This window comes from Schistocerca gregaria, chromosome 2 (assembly GCF_023897955.1).
Source record: "Schistocerca gregaria isolate iqSchGreg1 chromosome 2, iqSchGreg1.2, whole genome shotgun sequence".
In the NCBI taxonomy this organism is placed as follows: domain Eukaryota; kingdom Metazoa; phylum Arthropoda; class Insecta; order Orthoptera; family Acrididae; genus Schistocerca; species Schistocerca gregaria.
Genome location: NC_064921.1, coordinates 659904920 through 659929115, shown reverse-complemented (window position 1 = coordinate 659929115; position 24196 = coordinate 659904920). Strand labels below are relative to the sequence as shown.

General features: G+C 43.3%; 1 protein-coding gene across 1 annotated transcript in view; it reads right to left on the bottom strand.

Annotated features, from left to right (window-relative positions):
* LOC126335926 (uncharacterized) overlaps positions 1-24196 on the bottom strand; it is a 732352-nt gene that overhangs the window by 184286 nt on the left and 523870 nt on the right. Inside the window, exon 2 of the mRNA XM_049999401.1 lies at positions 3287-3379. Coding sequence (XP_049855358.1) covers positions 3287-3379 — 93 coding nt within the window. The remainder of the gene's footprint in view (positions 1-3286; positions 3380-24196) is intronic.

Here is a 24196-nt window from a genome sequence, read left to right as displayed (position 1 = left end):
AGTATGACTTCAACGTGATTAATCGTTTTGTTGCCACTTCCCCCAATCAATTTATAAATTCTGAAGGAATGATATCCCTGCCAGTAGTGGAGAAAGGAGGTTCCTACCGCAATTTTGATATCAGATTGATGTCAAGTTAATTAAATTGATGAATTAATTACTCACATCCCCATATGAAGTCATTGGTTTTCCCCAGCCAGCGCGTTGGTCCCTGCCTCATCCCTCTCGTCTTTCCCTCTCCTCCCCTTCCTCTCTCCCACCTGCCTATTGGTGAGAAAATTCGAATTTTGGCGGGAAATTCAAAAAATGGTGAGAATTTCTAAAATGACAGACTCTGCTGATGTTCCTCCCCACCTCTCTCCCGTGAACTGACAAGAAATCTAAAATGGCGGTGCCCTTTTTGGGATGAACCCTGGTCCTTCTGGGAAGAAAGCCCAAGTGACCCCCCCCAATCCCTCCTCCGACACAGAAACCGTCCGTCCATAGGAGAGGGAAGTTAGGTTAGCAGTACCTTGTTTTAAGTTTTGGGCGGGAAACTAATTAATCATAAAGATCGCACCTAACTACACATCTAACAGTTTTTCGCGGACCACTTATTCACTTCCGGTGAAACACTGGTGTTCTGCGGAACACCGTTTGAGAAACCTTGGTTTAGATAACATGAGGAAACTCAATTTCATTTATCAGAATCAATGTTTATTCTTGAATCAGAGTAAAAGGGAGCTTTTATGGCCGTCAGGTCATCTGACCTCATTCCTTCCTATCACATGAAACATCACAGAGTGAAGTTTGGGCGCCTTAGACCTCTCTCAGACCATTATTTCTGATCTGTACGCGACGGTGGAGCGGTCATTGGTTAGGTCGGATCCCCAACGCTTTTACGTCTCATGAAGTACATAACACAGAAGTGCAGCAATTGACAGGATGAAATTGGATGCTACACGCTGTTGGGAAGTTGTTTCTAATCCAATTTTTCATGTGTTTGTTTATTGTGATACTTAGTACGCACTTCGTCTGTATTCTTTATCTACGACACTGCATTGTACTAATAATTATATTGATTCGTCGGGAATAATGACTCCGGTTGTCACGTTTGTAGGGTTACGATGGCAGTAATGTTATTATGTATGTGAGACCTGTTGCTTTTTTCTCAAGCACGTACACTATTTTCAGTTGCATTTTAAGGTTATCGATGAACGAAAAGTTAGGAATTATAATTACGGTGAAACCATCACCGCAGTTCTGCAGTACTTCTGAGTGTCGGTATAGGATCCTTACAAGAGAGGAGTGACGCAGGAATGGCAAAATATTCTTTTTAACTCCTTCCTAAGTAGGAATATATGGCTATCGTAACAAAACAAATCAGACATCGCAGGAAAGAATTAGGTATTCATTTTTACATCGCCCTATTCGACAGTGGAACGAACGAGAAATATTTTGAAATTGGCTCTACGAACCCTTTGCCAAATACTTAAGCGTGAATTGTAAAATAGTCATGTGTTCAAAGATGTAGATGAATAAACATAGATTACAATATCGCAAATATATAATATTTGTTATCAGGAAACGATAGCTTGGGATGATCTACTTCCAGTGTGGTGTGGTATTCAGCGTAAAGTTACATCTGATTTTCTGGTTTATTCAATCTGCAAAATATTTGGAGAAATGGCTTCTTCTGTGGCTTTGATTCTGGTGCCTCTGTAATATGTAACCTACTTTAAATGCATTTAAACTACTTTAAATGCTATGTGATCATGGCAGAGAGATATGTAGTTCCTTCCACACTTGAGTCTGGATTCACTGAAAAAGTCATGCAAGTGGCTACTAGTTTGTCTTTATTGTAGCTGCTTCTTAACCTGGACTCGTCAATCAGTGTTCTCATCCATTCCTGAATAACATTCTGCCACTGGCAGTTGGAGTGGTCTGCATCAAGCATCCTGATCTGATGTTTCCTTCTGACACCTATTTCTTTTTTTGATTGAAGCCAACAAGCAGTACGTTCTGTAAGTCTTCACTCTCTTTTCTGCACGCTGATAGAATTATTAGCCACGGCTAGGAATATATTATTCTCCGTAGTAAAAACTGAAAGTAGTTCAGTGCCACCACCTACGAAGATATTCGGGATATTTCCATTAGTTGTAAGCCTAGATCCAGGACTGGAAATTCCCCTTCAAAATTTTTCTAGTTGGGAAGTGACTTCTTCCACATCAACGAACTTTGTTTCTGGCGGACAATAAAGCTTTCGAAAAGGTTGGTCTCTAAAGCTGCACACCCAGCTCTCTTGGTTAAGCCAAATGTCGTTCCGATCTAAGTCATTAATGTAACACTAGGTATAGAGTTAATTTATGTTCCTTAGAGAGGATTCAATGTCTTTTACTAAGTCCAAGCCAAGTGACCATCTCAAAGAAGAATTATCTGTCTACCGAATCATGAATCTCTTGAAAGTCAACGATAACTGTTGTATAGTGATTCGTGCTGAGGTTACGGTATGGAAAAATTCTTTTTTATTGTTCTTTTCAGTGGCTTTCTTGAATAGATCATTTGAACGAGTTTTCTGTGTCACATCTCTAGTTGTTGTTGGTGTTTGTCACACAGATGACTGACCTGGACTTAAAGATAACATTCACTGATTGCATGCCTTCAGCTACTAATCTCTTAGATTAGAATTCGGAGATGATTTCTTCTCGGGACAGTAGGCGTAAGTTCACATTTGTAACGTTTTTAAGATTTAACTAGGTTACATCTGCGCTGAGAAGATGATTCAATTGCCATACAAGTCTTTTGGACAATATTACCTGCTTACATTGAGTTATAGATCTGATCCTAGAATCTGAAATGTTTGAATCCTTTCATTTTTGGGAACATTTCTCTAGGAGCACAGCGGATTTTTTATTACTTAAAAATGAACATGAACAGTCAGAATCGCAAGAAGCTTCTTTTTTACGAGATTATCGGTTACGTACTGTTTTAGACCGTCTTCATACCTCACACCATAATAGTAGACGGTGGCTGCGAACGGAGCAGGAGCTACGGCTCCACGAATGCTAACTGTGCAGTTAGTTTTCGTGGAGTCGTAGCTCCTGCTCCGTTCGCAGCCACCGTCTACCATCATGGTGTGAGGTGTGAAGATGGTCTAAAACAGACCATAACCGCTAACCTCATAAACAAAAGGAAGCTTCTTGTGGTTGTGGCTGTTCATGTTCACTATTTTAATCCTTTATTGCAAAAATGGCAAAGCACTGTGATGATCCGTTGTACTTAAAAGTTAAACAAGAGCGTTACTTACATGGGATGGCCATTGTGGAGTCGTTAGGGTCCGGGCTGTATTCTTCCTTAGGAAAGTAGTCGATGTTGAAGCAATGCATTTCCCTTTCCCCGGCTGCAACAGAAACAGAAAAACAAAACGTTAATTACAAGCGTATAAAAAAAGAAATTGAGAAGCTTTAGAATACTTCACAATATGACCCGCCTGAAGTAACGACTAACGGCATAGTGCAATTAATGAGATGCAGCTGGACGTTCAAAGACATGGCCTACATCACTACGTTACTTGCCCTCTGCGATTCTTCAGTATAAATTCATAAGCGTTGTACAATCTGACTACGTGTGTAGCTGAGCAACCACCTCTCTCGTGTCTCACGAGGGAGCAAGCACGCCTGCTTCTGCGCCAACTTAGCGGCATTGTGCATGAACTCGCTCTCTGTCGTTTACCTTCGATAACTCCGGGCTGGTCATCCAAGGACAGACAAGTGCTGCCAGTTACGTTGCGTGTGGATGGTATACGAGCATTTGACAAAGTTAAATCTGACTTTAAGCTGGTATGTGATTCTCTATTCTACCGACACACATGCCACAGAAACACGTCACTCAGATTTCGTGGAAGTCTGTCGTGGAACTTCGATATTTGTGTTTACAGAATTCACGACCAAAGTGGGATTAGGGAGCCGTTGTCTTCGGCGCTTGCTGGACTTGTTTGGTTAGTACTTGGTGTGTAACCTACAAGGACACTTATTTGGAGCTGTACACTATGCTGTAGGGTTTTTCAAGCTATTTATGTTATATAGTTTTAGGCTTGACGTAAGCCCTATTTCATCTGAAGCGATTAGCAGTTTCAACTTGACTCTCTTAAATTGCTGAAATTGTAGATATTCGGGACGGGTTGTCTAGTTCCCGTATATCGAAATTGAGACCCGTTGGTAGTTTATGAATATTATTTTTGTTGATTATCTGTAAATTAGTCGGTACTCTGGATTTCTGTAGCCGGGACGGGTTGTCTAGTTCCCGTATATCGAAATTGAGACCCGTTGGTAGTTTATGAATATTATTTTTGTTGATTATCTGTAAATTAGTCGGTACTCTGGATTTCTGTAGGTTCAGTTTTACTACCTGCTTTTTCAGTTCTGCGGGTTGCCTCACCTTACGCCCGCATGATCTCCTCCTTCGGAGACAAACAGTTATTAAGGCAAGGCAGCCAGTGACCTCTTCAGTGCAGAAGCACACTAGGTCGAACTCCTACGAGAATCGACGAAAAGCCGTGGGCAATGAGGATAGTGGTCAAGGAGCTCTACATTAGATACTGTGTGAAGAAGCTGAGAATTTGCTTCTGTCGGAAGGAGCGCTAGGGTTGCTCGCGCAGTTGCGAAGACCACTCGCAGCCGGTGCCTGCCTGCAATTCCTTATGTCTTAAACAGTTACACGTCTCGCCAGTAGTTCCTGTGCCTGTAATCGGTGCTGTTGTATAAATTCAGGTACTACTAGAACAAACAGAAAAACAAATCAGTTAACAAACGTTCCTGGATAATACACTAGCCATGAATAAACATTTGTTTAACAAATCAGTTAACATCTGTAAGTGCACCAGATTACAACTGTCAATGAAAAACAATAAAAACAATGTTAAATATAACCTTTACGTGTGAGAGGAAGACTTTTTGAAGTTTCAAGAAAAGGTAGTGGTACTCCCCTTAAAGAGACCGAGATTAAGGACAAATAGCTAAACACATAGTTAGAACGAAAAACTTAGCAAAGAGAGAGCATACCAATCCGCGTATCTTGTTTTAAGTTGTGATAACTCGGGCTAGTTCTGATTGTAGTCAACGGAGAAAGTTGAAAATTCGTGCAGGACTGTGATTCGAACTCTTGTCTCCTGCTTATTCGGCACGTGGAAACAAGATATTCGAGCGACTTCACTTAGTCAGACTCATCCAGTAGATTGAAGAATTCAACATCCTACCTACGGAGCGGTTTGGGTTTAAAGCAAGCAATTCCACGACGCAAAAAACTGCTTCGAGTTGCAGAAGAAGCTGTTCTGGGGTTCAGTCAAAGTGAATATTATGGAGACGTTCTTTTGGACGCCACCAGTGCATTCGACAGCATGTGAAAACAACGCCTGTTATACTAATTGCATCAATACGGGTTCCCTCGCACGTTCCTTCGGCTGCTGGCCAACTAGCTGGCAGGACGGACCTTTGTCGTATGTATCACAAGCACAACCTCCACCGTCAGACCTATGAGCGATCCGGCGTCCCACAGGGCTCGGTGTTGGGACTCACATTCTACAGAGTCTGCACTGCTGATAATCCAACCACGCCACATGTACCCAAAAGCAATTTATGGCAACGGTATCGCCCTTATTTCTAGAAGTCGTTGCCTGGAGATTCTCTGTTGAAGACTCCAAACAGCCCACAATTGGCCACACGAACGGACATTGTTTTCAACGCCTCACAGAGTCAGGAACTTCTGATCGCGAAGAGACTGACAACCGATGTTGCAGCCATCAAATTATTCGATGTGGACTTACATGGACGACGTCCGTCAAATAATTGGGAATCAGGTTGGACAAAGGACTCACATGGGGCGGCATGTGGAAAACCTCTACAGAAAGTCAACACAACGACTGGAGTAGTTGTACCCTCTTATGAACGAGAATTCATCACTACCCTTCGAAGGAGGGCTGCATCTGTCTCCTCAGTCACAGATTGTGCTTGTCCTGTTTGAGGGAAATCAGTAAAAAACCTATTGAATGACTGCAGAAATTGCAAATAAGGTACTCTGAAGAATACTCCACGTTTTGCGATAGTTCCCAGCCAGATATCTTCACGCATCTATCAGATGATTGCCTTTTTCGTAACTTTCTTCGTTACCTAGGAATGAACAACAATACGTTTGTTTTTAAGTAGCACTTCATATTTTTCAATCGGTAATTCACTGATTCTCCTCAACAATTGTTCGAAAACGTATCACTTATTCAGGAAACAGAGCGTTTGACTTAATAAATTTTGGACTCCATTGTGGAAAAAAAGGGCAGAGCATTGAAAGGTGCTCAAAGTGAGAGTTGTACACTGTTTCACGCGTTGAATGAAAGGATTTTCGTTGTTTCCTGTCTTGCCTGCTGCAAGGAATGGCAGGCAAACACAATACGTCCCTGTATCGTACTCTGGAGTTGTTGGAATATTGCGATGTACAATGTCTCTTATGCATCCCAAAAAGAGAAGTCCAGAGAAGCCAGGAGACGGAGCAGATCAATGCACCATTCCTCCACGACCAGTCCATATGGCAGGAAACCTTCAATTAGGAACACGACGTGCCCGCAAGACACGTAGTGTTCATCAATCGTATTGCTACCATATAAGCATTCTGGTTTAAAACATGACTTCATGCAGAAGACGAGAAAGAACTCGTGTGAGGAAGTATATAAAATGCTTGTTCGATTACCACTGATGAAATAAGGGCCAGTAACTGTAGCACCAAGCATACCATACCAAGCATAAGCTCTCAATTGACGCTCATATTCCAGCAGTTTAAGCCATCGTCCTTTTCCGCTAGAGCAACAAGGCACGTTATTTACATTTACCTCTCCTTTGAGCAGGACCATTCATCAGAGAAATCATCAGAGAAGAATTAACGATTAACAAGGGATTTAGTGCTGTGCCCACTGACAGAACTGTACACGATTCTAGAAATCATATCCATGCAATTCTTGGCGTAAGAATACATGATAAGGTGAAACTGATGACGTTTTAGAAAGTGATATACATTGATTTTTAGGGTGCCAGTCTGGTGTTCAAGCTATCATAGGCTTACACATTGACTCATTGCAACAGAAGCGAGAACAGTAACTTCAGTGCCTTCGTTTGTGCAAGTTTTACGATGACTGCTCGTCTTTAGCGAAACTTCCTGTTTGCTAAAGCGGCACAGAAAGACGTGAAACATCCTTTGGGAAGGTGGATTGTTATTAGGATGTCGCTCTCTGTAGTTACGCCTACCTTCAGCCACAAGAAGAGAAAAGTAACGATGGTGCAATTTTTAGTGAAGGGCTGCATTTACTCTACACAACATACAGTTTAAACTACAGTATTGTACTACATATACCGGTTTCGTAAATAAAAATTCATTATTGTAAGCACTAATCATCGATCTTACATTCCCCATCGATAAGTAGCATTCCTACCTTCTTTTCTTTGGTGTCCATCGTAATTAAACAAATTCTGAAATGAAGACCTTATGCAATTTCCGTACGTTTTTATTTATTTGCTGCCATCTCCAGAAAGTGGACGACTTACGTTACAGGAGCTATGAACTGTTAACAGCCTTCAGACGCGATGCAAACTGTATTGCAAACTATATTGCATCGAATGCACTACCTAGAGGCGTTGTTCTGAGCACGAGGTGGACATCGTCTCCACGACTGACTTATGCAACGCATTACCCTAGAATTCGATGAGTGGAATGGTTCGAAAACTGTCCATATGTTTGCTTTGTAGAAAGAAAACGTACAAGTAGATAAATAGATACAATTTTCGAACGAATTAATACATTTTCAAGGTACAGTAGTTTAGTTATTTTTTCGTGTGAGATGTGGTCCTCTACAGCACCAATGTGCAAGAAAGTGATGTTTCATTAAAAATTTATCATCAGCTAGCTTAACTGACATCTTAAAATATTTGATAAAGCAGGAAGGAGAAAAGAGAAGCAGCTGTACGAATATCATGAGCTCACACGGGAATGGTCCAATAAGATATGTCGATACCTATCCTGAAATTTTTTACACAGGAAGAAAACAACGAAGGCAATGAACTGTGGAAATTCTAGCTGCTAAGAAGCACTGCAAGTATTAAAAAGCACAGCAGTAAACAGCAAGCCAGCGGTAGAAATGTATACCGCTACCGGCGATGTAGCAACTGTAAATGCGCAACTACACTACTGGCCATTAAAATTGCTACACCACGAAGATGACGTGCTACAGACGTGAAATTTAACCGACAGGAAGAAGATGCTCCGATATGCAGATGATTAGCTTTTTATAGCATTCACACAAGGTTGGCGCCGGTGGCGACACCTACAAAGTGCTGACATGAGGAAAGTTTCCAAGCGATTTCTCATACACAAACAGCAGTTGACCGGCGTTGCCTGGTGAAACGTTGTTGTGATGCCTCGTGTAAGGAGGAGAAATGCGTACCATCACGTTTCCGACTTTGATAAAGGTCGGATTGTAGCCTATTGCGATTGCGGTTTATCGTATCGCGACATTGCTGCTCGCGTTGTCGAGATCCAATGACTGTTAGCAGAATATGGAATCGGTGGGTTCAGGAGGGTAATACGGAACGCCGTGCTGGGTCCCAACTGCCTCGTATCAATAGCAGTCGAGATGACAGGTATCTTATCCACATGGCTGTAACGGATCGTGCAGCCACGTCTCGATCCCTAAGTCAACAGATGGGGACGTTTGCAATACAACAACCATCTGCACGAACAGTTCGACGACGTTTGCAGCAGAATGGACTATCAGCTCGGAGACCATGGCTGCGGTTACCCTTTACGCTGCATCACAGACGGGAGCGCCTGCGATGGTGTACTCAACGACGAATCTGGGTACACGAATGACACAACGTCATTTTTTCGGATGAATCCAGGTCACTTCATGTTCGCATTGGCGGCACTTTGAACAGTGGACGTTACCTTTCAGATGTGTTACGATCCGTGGCTCTACCCTTCATTCGATTCCCGCAAAACCCTAGATTTCAGCAGGATAATGCACGACCGAATGTTGCAGGTTCTGTACGGGCCTTTCTGGATACAGAAAATGATCGACTGCTGCCCTGGCCAGTACATTCTCCAGATCTCTCACCAATTGAAAACGTCTGGTCAATGGTGGCCGAGTAACTGGCTCGTCACAATACGCAAGTCACTACTCTTGATGAACTGTGGTATCGTGTTGAAGCTGCATGGGCAGCTGTGCCTGTACACGCCATCTAAGCTCTGACTCAAAGCCCAGGCGTATCAAGGCCGTTATTACGGCCAGAGGTGGTTGTTATGGGTACTGTTTTCTCGGGATCTATGCACCCAAATTGCTTGAAAATGTAGTCACATGCCAGTTCTAGTATAATATATTTATCTAATATATACCTGTTTATCATCTGCATTTCTACTTGTTGTAGCATTGTTAATGGCCAGTAGTGTAGGTACACGCAGCCGAGTTCGGCGGCGCATTTGTAAACAGGAAACACAACACAACCCGACTGCAATTTGTAACGGACGTTTCAGGTTATCATTCGTTGATAGTCTCTTTGACATAGTACACAGTTACTATTCTCTCGAATTAGCCTCTCAGGTAATATCTGTTACAAATTATCATTTGTTTTTTGCAGTATTGGTAATAGTGACAATACAAATAAAGCTGAATCAATATTTATTGTATCTTGGTAAGGCATAAGTTTTACAGTAATGTGGAATCCAATTCATGTTCTGAATTTAGCAATGATGAAATATGAAGAACATGGTTTACAACAGAAATCATATACTTCTCCTGAGGACGTACATATGTGTCATTTGTTAGTTAATTTCCGTGACATTAATCCGAAAGAGACCGACATTTCGCTTGAAATTGAAGGTAAGTTAGAAGAAATGGGAAGTAAGAGACACAATTCCATGAACTGTGGTTCGGATGACGTCAGTTGTGGCAGTAACATTTCTGAAGACGAATACCTTCCCAGCACGAAAGATCACGTACTGCAACAGCTTTCAGCGATAAAGAAAAGGCAGGAAGGAGGGAAAAAGCGCTTGTGTAGTGTGCAAAGGCGTTTTCGTTTCGTAAAATCGGGGCGTGAACTGCACAGTTGGAAGAATGAATTACAAGAAATAAGAAATATGCACCAAACGGAGACCCGAAACCATCTATCTGAACGGAAAACTCTTCGAAAGATTTAGAACTGCTCGTGAAAGACTATGCACCGTTGCTGATGGAGATCTACGAGACTGGGCCCTCCGAATTGCATCTGACATGAACATAACTAATTTCCATGCGACGTCGACCTGGCTACGCAGGTTCAAGAAATCGTACACAATAGGAAGTTACAAAATTACCAAGTTTGCGTCACGTAAGCGTGTAGAGCAAGCGCAAGTGATAGACAGTGCTATAGAAAAAATCATAGCTGACGAAAATTGGGAGGTTACACGAATAAAATTGTTCAAATGGCTCTGAGCACTATGCGACTTAACTTCTGAGGTCATCAGCCGCCTAGAACTTAGAACTAATTAAGCCTAACTAACTTAAGGACACCACACACATCCATGCCCAAGGCAGGATTCGAACCTACGACCGTAGCGGTTGTGCGGTTCCAGACTGAAGCGCCTAGAACCGCACGGCCACTCCGGCCGGCTAGAGGAACAAACAAAGAACTGCTTCACTGATAGTCAAATGTACAACATCGAAACATTATTATAAGGAATGGCCTACAGGAACAGTTATAAAATGTAGTACTGCAAGACACATTTCATTTCAACAAATTACAAGTCCTCGTGAAGGAAGTCATCTGCTACGCAATCACTGCCATGGTTTTACTTTCTCTGCTAGCCACTTTTATCAAGACTACATGTACAAGAATTTAACTGTCGATACCATGTTCTTAAAAAAAAATGTTAATTTAAACCAGGTTTGGACCGGAGCAAACAAGCTAACAAGCACGAGCGGAAGAGAATTCTGTTTGGTGTACTCGGTAGGCCTCCTGCAGGTCTTTCAACTGGACGTCACTGCTGCTACTTACGTGTCCCTAACCAACACCAGTTACCTAGACCAGCAGTTTAACGTGGAATCCTAACCACACGTCTTTCGTTGCCATTCCAACATCTGTGAGAAGTGACTACTCGGTTAAAATCATAGAGAAAAAGTTGTGGTCTGAACGGGGTTTGATCCCGCGCTACCTGGATCACCAAGCTCGCTTTGCTATTAGCCCATTTTTGTTTTAGGAAAAAAAGAAGAGAATATGACCATTAGACCTTACACTTATAGTGGAAATGCTATTGAGAAGATGCTGCACGTCGGAAATTAATGTTCTGTTAATAAATTTCCCCTGAATGGTAATGAAAAGCCAGGAAAAAATGGCAATCGACATACAAGGAAAACGTTGAACCAGTGCTAAGGAGGTATGGTGATGCAATTCCGTGTAAAGTACACGATCTCCATGCACGTCACGCTTCTATACAAACGGAGACACTTAAATTCTTCCTTCCCTGGGCCATTTTGCATACTCCGTCAAGAATAGTGCGCTCGCCATGCAAAATAAACCTCACTGTATAGCAAAGTTTCGCATTGTGACTCTAACAAGATAGAGTTGTCTCCTGTATGCCGAATATTAGCTCCAAAAACTAAAAACTAATAACACAGCGTTCATAGGCAATGTTCGCTACCTCGTGTTCTCTACCGTTCTCTCTGGTATAAAACATTTTACCCTTATACAAGCGAATGGTAGCGATTTTCTACAAATGCTCATTCGCACGTGTTCGCTTCGATTCGCTCCATTGTAAACGAGGATTTAGGTGCTTCAAACTGGTTGCTGTGAACTCGGGGTAATATCGCTCCGCGGCGCTGCGTGAGTGATTCGACGAGTATCGCGCTATGCTCGCAGGGCTGTACAAACTGCTGTTTTAAGCAGTTCCGTACGCGGCAAAAAAGTGTAACTTCAACATTTTTTACAAAATACTTGCAGTACCTCTTAGCAGCTGTAATACTGGCTGCGGATTTCTTTCGTTGACTTCTTTCTGTCTAAAAAATTTCAGGTTAGGTTTCGTGATGTCTTATTGGTCCTTCCCTTGTCAGAACTTACACCAAAAATCTTTGTTAAATACGAGAGAAAACATACGGAACATCTGATGCTGATTTACCTTTTAAAGTCAGACGATCTCAAAATGTGTCGGACTCTCAAACTGATAACAAGGAAAAAGTTACTCACAACGTGGCAGGAAAACACATAAATAAAAGACTGTTGTGATTGTCAAGATTTCGGAGCCTGGGGCTCCTTCTTCAGGCAGAAGAGTTGAAGGAGAAGGAAGAAGGGTGAAGGAAAAGGATTGGAGAGGTTTAGGAAAAGAGGTAGATTTCGGGAAAATCACCCAGAACCACGAGTCAGGGGAGACTTACTGCGCGGGATGAGAAGGAAAGATTGATTGTTTTTGTTGTTATATGATAATAACGGAAGATAAATGTTGCCTTCGCATGCTGAAAGTGGCACGAAGTCTACGGTTACTGATGATTTATCCTGCAATCAAGTGAAGATTTGGTCGCAGGAGAGCGACTTTACTGTGTGAACATGGCCTATGACCTTCCAGAGCACAGTGTTACAGCATTCTGGTATTACTCCAAAAGCTCGCTCTCATGCATGGGACTAACCTTAATCAGTATAAGTTTTACTAGTCATCCAGCAAGGAGAATTTCTAGCTTGACTAACCACACGGCAGGTATCTTATTCACTTTGTCTATGAGCTATGTTGTAATGATCTTACAACAAAGCAAACTGTAGCTACGTAACCCATTTACCAGAGAAGTCACAGTTGCCCTCCAGCCATGATAATAACGGAAGATAAATGTTGCCTTCGCATGCTGAAAGTGGCACGAAGTCTACGGTTACTGATGATTTATCCTGCAATCAAGTGAAGATTTGGTCGCAGGAGAGCGACTTTACTGTGTGAACATGGCCTATGACCTTCCAGAGCACAGTGTTACAGCATTCTGGTATTACTCCAAAAGCTCGCTCTCATGCATGGGACTAACCTTAATCAGTATAAGTTTTACTAGTCATCCAGCAAGGAGAATTTCTAGCTTGACTAACCACACGGCAGGTATCTTATTCACTTTGTCTATGAGCTATGTTGTAATGATCTTACAACAAAGCAAACTGTAGCTACGTAACCCATTTACCAGAGAAGTCACAGTTGCCCTCCAGCCATCGTTATATCTCTTCTTAGAAAACATTAGAAAAACTCAAAAGCAAACACAGAAGCCTAAAAAGGAGAAAATGGCAGCCCAGGTATGGCAATAGCGAAAATGAAAAGCTGTTGAAACAAGCTTGACTACGTGAATTTAAGAAATTGGAGAAAAGAGAAGCAGCTGTATGAATATCAAGACCTCAAACAATACCCCGGTAAAAAGAAGTTGAAATGTAGAATGGGTATATACACTACTGGCCATTAAACTTGCTACACCAAGAAGAAATGCAGATGATTAACGGGTATTCATTGGACAAATATATTATACTAGAACTGACATGTGATTACATTTTACGCAGTTGGGTGCATATATCCTGCGAAATCAGTACACAGAACAACCAACTCTGGTCGTAATAACGGCCTTCATACGCCAGGGCATTGAGTCAAACAGAGCTTAGATGGCGTGTACAAGTACAGCCGCCCATGCAGCTTCAACACGATACCACAGTTCATCAAGAGTTGTTACTGGCGTACTATGACGAGCCAGTTGCTCGGCCACCATTGACCAGACGTTTTCAATTGGTGAGAGATCTGGAGAATGTTCTGGCTAGGTCAGCAGTCGAAGATTTGCTGCATCCAGAAAGGCGCGTACAGGACCTGCAACATGTGGTCGTGCATTATCCTGCTGAAATGTAGGGTTTCGCAGGGATCGAATGAAGGTTAGAGCCACGGGTGGTAACACATCTGAAACGTAACGTCCACTGTTCAAAGTGCCGTCAATGCGAACAAGAGGTGACAGAGACGTGTAACCAATGACACCCCATTCCATCACGCTCGGTGATACGCCAGTATGGCGATCACGAATACACGCTTCCAATGTGCGGTCACTGCGATGTCGCCAAACACGGATGCGACCATCACAATGCTGTAAAAAGTCGTTGAATACACCATCGCAGGCGCTCCCGTCTGTGATGCAGCGTGAATGGTAACCGCAGCCACGGTCTCCGCGCTGATAGTCCATTCTGCTGCAAACGTCGTCGAACTGTTCGGGCAGGTGGCTGTTGTCTTGCAAACGTCCACATGTGTTGACTCAGGGATCGAGACGTGGCTCCACGATCCGTTACAGCCATGTGGATAAGATGCCTGTTATTTCGACTGCTAGTGATACGAGGCCTTTAGGATCCAGCACAGCGTTCCGTATTACCCTCTTGAACCCACCGATTCTGTATTCTGCTAACAGTCATTGGATCTCGAGCACCTCGAGCAGCAATGTCGTGATACGACAAACCGCAATCGCGATAGGCTACAATCCGTCCTTTATCAAAGTCGGAATCGTGATGGTACGCATTTATCCTCCTTACAAGAGGCATCACAATAACGTTTCACCAGGCAACGCCGGTCAACTTCTTGTTTGTGCATGAGAAATTAGTTGGAAACTTTCCTCATGTCAGCAGGTTTTAGGTGTCGCCACCGGCGCCAAACTTGTGTGAATGCCCTGAAAAGCTAATCATTTGCATATCGGAACATCTTCTTCCTGTCGGTTAAATTTCGCGTCTGTAACACGTCATCTTCGTGGTGCAGCAATTTTAATGGCCAATTGTGTAGAAAGGTAATATGAAGGAAATAAACAGAAAGGAAATGGAAAAGATAGTAGACGACTATGAGCATGGGGGAGGGGTTCCTTACCATAACAATAATTTGAAACATCAGTGAAACTAATTCGGAACAATGATATTGGATTATACATTCCCTCAGAGCTCCCTAGGAGGAACGTACAAACAAAAATGAACACCGTCCGAACAGGCCTTGAAGGCCCAGCAGTACCAACTGACCACGTAATCCGTAGCCCTGAGGAGTCGCCGGATGTGGATAGGGAAGGGTGTGTGGTCAGTTTAGCACACCGCTCTCGTTGCTATTGTTAGTTTTAGTGAACGGCGTCGCTACTTGTCAATCAAGCGGCTCCTCGATTGGCCTCAGAAGGGCTCAGTGCACCCCCTTGCCAAACAGTACTAGGCAGACCCGACAGTGAACCATCCAAGTGCTAGCCCAGCCGGACATCGCTTAACTTGGGTGATCTGACGTGAACCGGTATTACCACTGTGGGAATGCCGTTGGCGTTAGAACATACCGTGACAAAAATATTCCATCTGTTACGCGAGCTACATGGGACTATTGAAATCCCCTTTAACCTTAAGAGGAGTGTAATAATCAAAATTCCAGAGAAGGAAAGAGCTGATAGGGGCGAATATCACCGAACCATAGGTCTAATAAGTCATGGCACGAAAATGTGGAATTACTCACAGGACAATGGAAAAACTGGTAGAAGTCAACCGTGAGGAAGATCAGTTTGGGTTCCGGAGAAACGTAGGACCACACGAAGCATTACTGAGCTCTCCACGACTTATCACATAAGAAAGACGAACTTAAGTTTACAGAATTTATAGATCTGAAGTTCGCTTTTGACAATGTTGACTGGAATAGGTCTATATACTTCGACATTCTGAAGTGTAAAATATAGAGAGCGAAAAGTTACGTAACACATGGGCAGAAAATAGACTAGTTTAAGAGGCGAAAAGTATGCCAGGAATGGAGCACCTGAGAAGAGAGTGAGACAGGCTTATTAAAGTTCAGAAAGAGGAAATAAAAACTCAGGGACTTAACGACGACATTGTGATTGTGTCAGAGACAACACATACTTTGAAAGACGAGTTGTACAGAACAGATAGTATCTTGGAAAGACGTAATAAGGTGAATATCATAAAAAGTAAATGAAGGGTAATGAAATGTGGTCAAATGAAATCAGGCGTTGTTGAAGAAATTAGAGTAGGAAGTGAGACAGTAAATGCAGAAGATGAGCTATGTCCAAAACAGGAAATAAAACACAGACTGGTAACAGCAAGTAAAGATTTTATGAAAAAAGAAATCAGACAAGACGACAGGGAGAGAGCAAAAACTTTTCTGTGGTGCTACAGAAGAATGTTAAAGATTTGACGTGCAGATCGTATAAATTAATGAGGAGTTAATGAATAACATTGGGATACAAGAAACATGGCATATACCGAGCGAGGTGGCGCAGTGGTTAGACACTGGACTCGCATTCGGGAGGACGACGGTTCAATCCCGCGTCCGACCAACCTGATTTAGGTTTCCCGTGATTTCCCTAAATCACTCCAGGCAAATGCCGGGATGGTTTCTCTGTTCCTCTGAAAAGGCACGGCCGACTTCCTTCCCCATCCTTCCCTAATCCGATGAGACCGATGACCACGCTGTCTGGTCTCCTTCCCCAAACAACCAAACCAAACCAAACACGGCATAAATGAGGCATCAAGAAACCATCCCTCCGGTAATGGCGGCAAAATGTAAGAAAGTGAGTGCGGAAAGAATTGTAGACTGAGACTAATCAGGTTGTGGGATGCGGTAGCTGTGCAGAGGTGAAGAGGGTTGCACAGGATAGACCAGTACAGAGAACTGTACCAACCAGTCTGCAGAACTGAATACAAGAAATGAGACTTACAATTCGGAGCTAAATGTTGTGATAGGAAACGTGAACAGTGTGTGTGTGTGTGTGTGTGTGTGTGTGTGTGTGTGTGTGTGGCAATGTTGCAGGGTTGGTACACTCCTGATGTTGAGGTCTGAATCGGTCCGTAGGCGGAGAGTGCCTTTCATCGCTACGTGCGCGTTCAGCAGGATGGACTCCGGCGGACATGAACCGCTGGGGCCCTGCAGAATACGAATACCGCGTCCTCCCCTCCCCATTGTGCACAGCGGGGCCGGAGGAGCGGCTGTGGCGCAGACTGGCGATGGGAGACGCCTGGAGGCGGGGCGGTCGATGGCGGACAATTAGCGTAGCAGCGGCAGCAGCGAGGACTCCGCGCAGCTCCGCAGAGAGTGAATTGGCGAGCGGAGCACGGAAGGCTGCTGGGGTTCGAGGAGCGGCAAATTTTTTGTGACGGCCCGGGTGCTGACGTTGGCAGCCGACACTCTTATTTGCGCTGCACAGTCGGTCACTTGGCGGCATGCAGCGCTGTATACGGAAAATACACTCAAGACAAAAACAGTACGCACCACGAAGGTCTTGTGCTACCTGGGCACAAATTGATATTCGTGCAGGTATCGACGGAAAATGCAAAATTGTAAACTTCGGCGGCCAGTGGAATAATGTTTGGCACTGGAGCAGAATTTCCCCGCGCAACTCACAGTGATAGTGAATAACGGAAATATCGATACCGGGGCATTGCAAATTTAATCCCTTGTAACCAGGTGGATGTGCCTCGCAGACAGGCATATGAACAACATACGCAGATGTTCGTATTTATAAGAGGACTTGTAGTTGGGTTCAAAGAAACCGTTTGGAGTAATCGACGAATCGCTCGACATTTGAAGAGGAGCGATACCTCTCTTCGACGTTGTTGGCAGGAGTGAATGAACAATGGCCGAACACAGCGTTTGACCTAGAAAGACGATGGAACGTGAGGACAGAGCAACCTCAGAGAGTCACTCAAAGCGCCGGATTCATCATCATCGTCGATGAGAAGTGCTACTTGTTGTGCTCCAGTAACCACAAGGATCTTTAATAGGCCGCTCGAAGAAAGGCGACAGAGCTCAAAAAATGGCTCTGAGCACTATGGGACTCAACTGCTGAGGTCATAAGTCCCCTAGAACTTAGAACTACTTAAACCTAACTAACCTAAGGACATCACACACATCCATGCCCTAGGCAGGATTCGAACCTGCGACCGTAGCTGTCGCGCGGTTCCGGACTGAAGCGCCTAGAACCGCTCGGTCACACCGGCCGGCTCAGTCTAAGTGCCCTTTGACCTTCAAAGCCACTGGCCTATTAAATGAAATAAACGTCTTATTTCGTGTAATAAAGTTTACTGTTGGCGTTTGGACCTGGTACAACCTTCGCCTCTGTTACGGCCAAACATAAAAAGTACTCTGCTACAGATGGTAGCAGTGAAACATCATCGTTAATGTGGCCTTGGAACCACAGTACAACCCTGCGTTATCGTGCTTGTTGAAAGTCGTCGTCTGAAGTGTGAATCGAACCGAGACCTTAATTATACCAAATTAACGTGTCTAACACGCAGCTGAGCTCCAGATTTGGCTGTTGTGTTTTAGTCCTAAAAGAGATGCGTCACGCTGGATGAGCATTCTGATTCCCCTGAGATGGATTGCGTCTTGGTCAATACGTTCATGTTTTTGTTTGAGCGCATCGCCATTCATCAGCGGCCTAGGATACCGAGTGCTTACTTACAACTTGATTTTGTGATAACTTACATGAAATCGTATAATGGCTAATGCAAAACAACAAAATGTTATGGTTCACAAAAACAGCTAGTACGGCCGTGGGAGTGTAAATCGCTCCAGCAGCATATGTTGTCAAGCGCATGAGTACGTGAAAGGGACCAACAGATCGAAATGCCGACATCAACGTGGCGTCCGGCTCCCTGATGAGCGTGCCATAACGGCGGCCAAGCGCTGTTCTTGCTTGCCTCTAAAAGTACACTGCACAGAAAATGATCGAATCGCTACCCGACGCTTGAACTGTGTATGTTCCCTTTAGTATATGAAGGTTTGTTAGGTCCGATGCAAATAGTCAAAGAGATTGGTACTACAGGATGTCATTTGGGGAGATCTTTTACCATTTTCAAATTTACTGTTGATACAAAAATAATACTACAGGAAGGAGCGTGGAATGTCAGATCCCTTAATCGGGCAGGTAGGTTACAAAATTTAAAAAGGGAAATGGATAGGTTAAAGTTAGATATAGTGGGAATTAGTAAAGTTCGGTGGCAGGAGGAACAAGACTTTTGGCCAGGTGAATACAGGGTTATAAATACAAAATCCAATAGGGGTTATGTAGGAGTAGGTTTAAAAATGAATAAAAAATAGGAGTGCGGGTAAGCTACTACAAACAGCATAGTGAACGCATTATTGTGGTCAAGATAGACACAAAGCCCATGCCTTCTACAGTAGTACAAGTTTATATGCCAACTAGCTCTGCAGATGATGAAGAAATTGATGAACTGTATGATGAGAGAAAAGAAATTATTCAGGTAGTGAAGGGAGACGAAAATTTAATAGTCATGGGTGACCGGAATTCGTCAGTAGGAAAAGGGAGAGAAGGAAACATAGTAGGTGATTATGGATTGGGGCTAAGAAATGAAAGAGGAAGCAGTCTGGTAGAATTTTGCACAGAGCATAACTTAATCATACCTAACACTTGGTTCAAGAATCATAAAAGAAGGTTGTATACATGGAAGAATCTTGGAGATACTAGAAGGTATCAGATAGATTATATAATGGTAAGACAGAGGTTTAGGAATTAGGTTTTAAATTGTAGGACATTTCCAGGTGCAGATGTGGATTCTGACCACAATCTATTGGTTATGACCTGTAGATTAAAACCTAAGAAACTGCAAAAAGGTGGGAATTTAAGGACATGGGATCTGGATAAGCTGAAAGAACCAGAGGTTGTACAGAGATTCAAGGAGAGCATAAGGGAACAATTGACAGGAATGGGGGAAAGAAACACAGTAGAAGAAGAATGGGTAGCTCTGAGGGATGAAGTAGTGAAGGCAGCAGAGGATAAAGTAGGTGAAAAGACGAGGGCTGCTAGAAATCTTTGGGTAACAGAAGAAATATTGAATTTAATTGATGAAAGGAGAAAATATAAAAAAGCAGTAAATGAAGCAGGCAAAAAGAAATACAAACGTCTCAAAAATGAGATCAACAGGAAGTGCAAAATGGCTAAGCAGGGATGGCTAGAGGACAAATGTAAGGATGTAGAAGCTTATCTCACTAGGGGTAAGATAGATACTGCCTACAGGAAAATTAAAGAGTTTGGAGAGAAGAGAACCACGTGTATGAATATCAAGAGCTCAGATGGCAACCCAGTTCTAAGCAAAGAAGGGAAGGCAGAAAGGTGGAAGGAGTATATAGAAGGTTTATACAAGGGCGATGTACTTGAGGACAATATTATGGAAATGGAAGAGGATGTAGATGAAGACGAAATGGGAGATAAGATACTGCGTGAAGAGTTTGACAGATCACTGAAAGACCTGAGTCGAAACAAGGCCCCCGGAGTAGAGAACATTCCATTAGAACTACTGACGGCCTTGGGAGAGCCAGTCACGACAAAAATCTACCAGCTGGTGAGCAAGATGTATGAGACAGGCGAAATACCCTCAGACTTCAAGAAGAATATAATTCCAATCCCAAAGAAAGCAGGTGCTGACTGATGTGAAAATTACCGAACGATCAGTTTAATAAGTCACAGCTGCAATATACAAACGCAAATTCTTTACAGGCGAATGGAAAAACTGGTAGATGCGGACCTCGGGGAGGATCAGTTTAGATTCCGTCGAAATGTTGGAACACGTGAGGCAATACTGACCTTACGACTTATCTTAGAAGAAAGATTAAGAAAAGGCAAACCTACGTTTCTAACATTTGTAGACTTAGAGAAAGCTTTTGACAATGTTGACTGGAATACTCTCTTTCAAATTCTGAAGATGGCAGGGGTAAAATACAGGGAGCGAAAGAATATTTACAATTTGTACAGAAATCAGATGGCAGTGATAAGAGTTGAGGGGCATGGAATGGAAGCAGTGGTTGGGAAAGGAATGAGACAGGGTTGTAGCTTCTCTCCGATGTTATTCAATCTGTATATTGAACAAGCAATAAAGGAAACAAAAGAAAAATTCGGAGTAGGTATTAAAATTCATGGAGAAGAAGTAAAAACTTTGAGGTTCACCTATTACATTGTAATTCTGTCAGAGACAGCAAAGGACTTGGAAGAGCAGTTGAACGAAATGGACAGTGTCTTGAAAGGAGGATATAAGAAAACATCAACAAAAGCAAAACGAGGATAATGGAATGTAGTCAAATTAAATCGGGTGATGCTGAGGCAATTAGATTAGGAAATAGACACTTAAAGTAGTAAAGGAGTTTTGCTATTTAGGAAGTAAAATAACTGATGATGGTCGAAGTAGAGAGGATATAAAATGTAGACTGGCAATGGCAAGGAAAGCGTTTCTGAAGAAGAGACATTTGTTAACATTGAATATAGATTTATGTATCAGGAAGTCGTTTCTGATAGTAATTGTTTGGAGTGTAGCCATGTATGGAAGTGAAACATGGACGATAACTAGTTTGGACAAGAAGAGAATAGAAGCTTTCGAAATGTGGTTCTACAGAAGAATGCTGAAGATAAGGTGGATAGATCACGTAACAAATGAGGAGGTATTGAATAGGATTGGGGAGAAGAGAAGTTTGTGACAGAACTGGACTAGAAGAAGGGATCGGTTGGTAGGACATGTTTTGAAGCATCAAGGGATCACAAATTTAGCATTGGAGGGCAGCGTGGAGGGTAAACCAAGAGATGAATACACTAAGAAGATTCAGAAGGATGTAGGTTGCGGTAGGTACTAGGAGATGAAGAAGTTTGCACAGGATAGAGTAGCATGGAGAGCTGCATCAAACCAGTCTCAGGACTGAAGACAACAACAACAACAACAACAACAACAACAACAACAGGAGGAAGGAAAAAGGTTGAGCGAGATGCCCGTTTCTACTGGCTAACGTTACCACCAGCGTGGCTCTATGAGACGTAGAAATGTTGCATGTCCGTTACTGTGCTCCTTGTCGTCCTCTCCACCGTTAGTTACTTAATTTTTAAGGGAAGCGACTATCCTTCCTGGCTTACTGGCAGTCATTGTGTAATTGATCTGTGTTAAGTGATTATCACTGTAGTTAACGTAACCATATCGAATGATTAGAATGGGATTTTTATGTGTGCTTAAGTAAAGCAGTTGTACATGCGGCAGGATTACATAGCAATAAAATCCAGTTAACATGGCTTTTATTTACCTACTTCTTGCTTTTTATACGACGGTATTCTCGGTATTTTGGCAATCACTGCTGGTGTTTGTAACTGCTATAAGCTGAGTGTTGAATGTGTTCGCTGTGTGAGAGGGCACTTACACTACGTGATCAAAAGTATCCAGACACCTATAAAAATATAGGTTTTTCACATTAGGTGCATTGTGCAACCACCTACTGCCAGGTACTCAATATCGGCGACCTCAGTAGCCATTAGACACCGGGAGAGAGCAGAATGGAGCGCTCCGCGGAACTTAAGTTACTTAGAACGTGGTCAGGCGATTGGTGTCTCTTGTGTCATATGTCTGTACCCGAGATTTCCACACTCCTAAACATCCTTAGGTCCACTGTTTCTCATGTGGTAGTGACGGGGAAACGTGAAGGGGTACGTACAGCACAAAACCGTACAAGCCGACCTCATCTGTTGACTGACAGAGAACGCTAGTAGTTGAAGAGGGTCGTAATATGTAATTGGCAGACATCTGACCAGACTACCATACAGGAATTCCAAACAGCAGGCCGGCCGCTGTGGCCTAGCATTCCTAGGCGCTTCAGTCCGGAACCGCGCTGCTGCTAAGGTCGCAGGTTCGAATCCTGCCTCGGGCATGGATGTGCGTGATGTCCTTAAGTTAGTAAGGTTTAAATAGTTCTAAGTCTAGGGGACTGATGACCTCAGATGTTAAGTCCCAAGTCCCTTCGTGCTTCGAGCCATTTGATTTTTTTCCAAACTGCATCAGGATCCACTGAAGTATTATGACAGTTAGGCGGGAGGTGAGAAAACGTGGATTTCATGGTCGTGCGGTTGCTCATAAGCTACACATCACGTCGGTAAATGCAAAACAACGCCTCGCTTGGCGTAAGGAGCCTAAAATTTGGACGAGTGAACAGTTCAAAATGTCGCTATCCGACGGCAGGGTGTGCGAATGTCCCGTGAACGTCATCTGCCAGTGTGTGTAGTGCCAACAGTAAAATTCGGAGGCGGTAGTGTTATGGTGTGGTCATGTTTTTCATGGAGGGGGCTTGCACCGCTTGTTGTTTTGCATGGCAGTATCACAGCACAAGCCTACAATGATGTTTTAAGCACCTTCTTCATTCCCACTGTTGAGGAGCAATTCGGGGATGGCGATTGCATCTTTCAACACGACCGAGCACCTTTTCATAATTCCCGGCCGGTGGCAGAGTGTTTACAAGTCAAAAAATCCCTGTAATTGACTGACCTGCACAGAGTCCTGACCTGAATCCTACAGAATACCTTTGGGATGTTTTGGAACGCCGACTTCATGTGAGGCCGCACGGCCTACATAGATACCTCTCCTCACTGCAGCACTCCGTGTAGAATGGGCAGCCACTCCCCAAGAAACCTTCCAGCACCTGACTGAACGTATGCCTGCGAGGGTGGAAGCTGTCATCAACCGATGGAGGGCGCCACGGACTTGTAAGTCATTTTCAGCCAGGTATCCGGATGCTTCTGGTCACATAGTGTATGTTAACGCAGGGGTTGACAATAAGGGTGCTAGGACGTTATGAATTAGATATCGGTCCACTGGACTCGGAAGGTGACGAAATCCCACTTGCGTTAACACCCCTACATTATGGCATTACAGCTCAATAATACATCAGATGACATTCATATGAGGTTTGCGTAGACTGTTAATACGACACCACCCAGCACTAAATTTATTCATTCATAACTACCCTAGTCAGGATTTACCAACCTACCCAGCCTACTCTCTCAAGCTGTGTACACGAACTGACTGTAGGATGCGGAAATTTTCACACCGAGCATTGGCTTTCATTGGTGATGTATACGTGCGTCGTCTCCTGGTGGACATTGTGCACCGTAACCTTGACACTGAAATATCGAGCGTACTACTTTATTTTTAAAAATATTTTTGATCCGATATGATTGAGAAGGTAAGAGGTTTGTGACCGATGCTCTTGGAGCATATGACGTGTGGAAAAGTGATGTAATCCATCAATGTGGCAAAAAACCTAGTTTGGTGCAGAAGTTCGTGCATAAATTTTTTGACCTGTTATTAAGCAGGTTGCTGTACGTGTGTTTCCCAATCGTTTTTTTTCTTTTCGAAGTTCTAATAGTGTTCTCGCAATG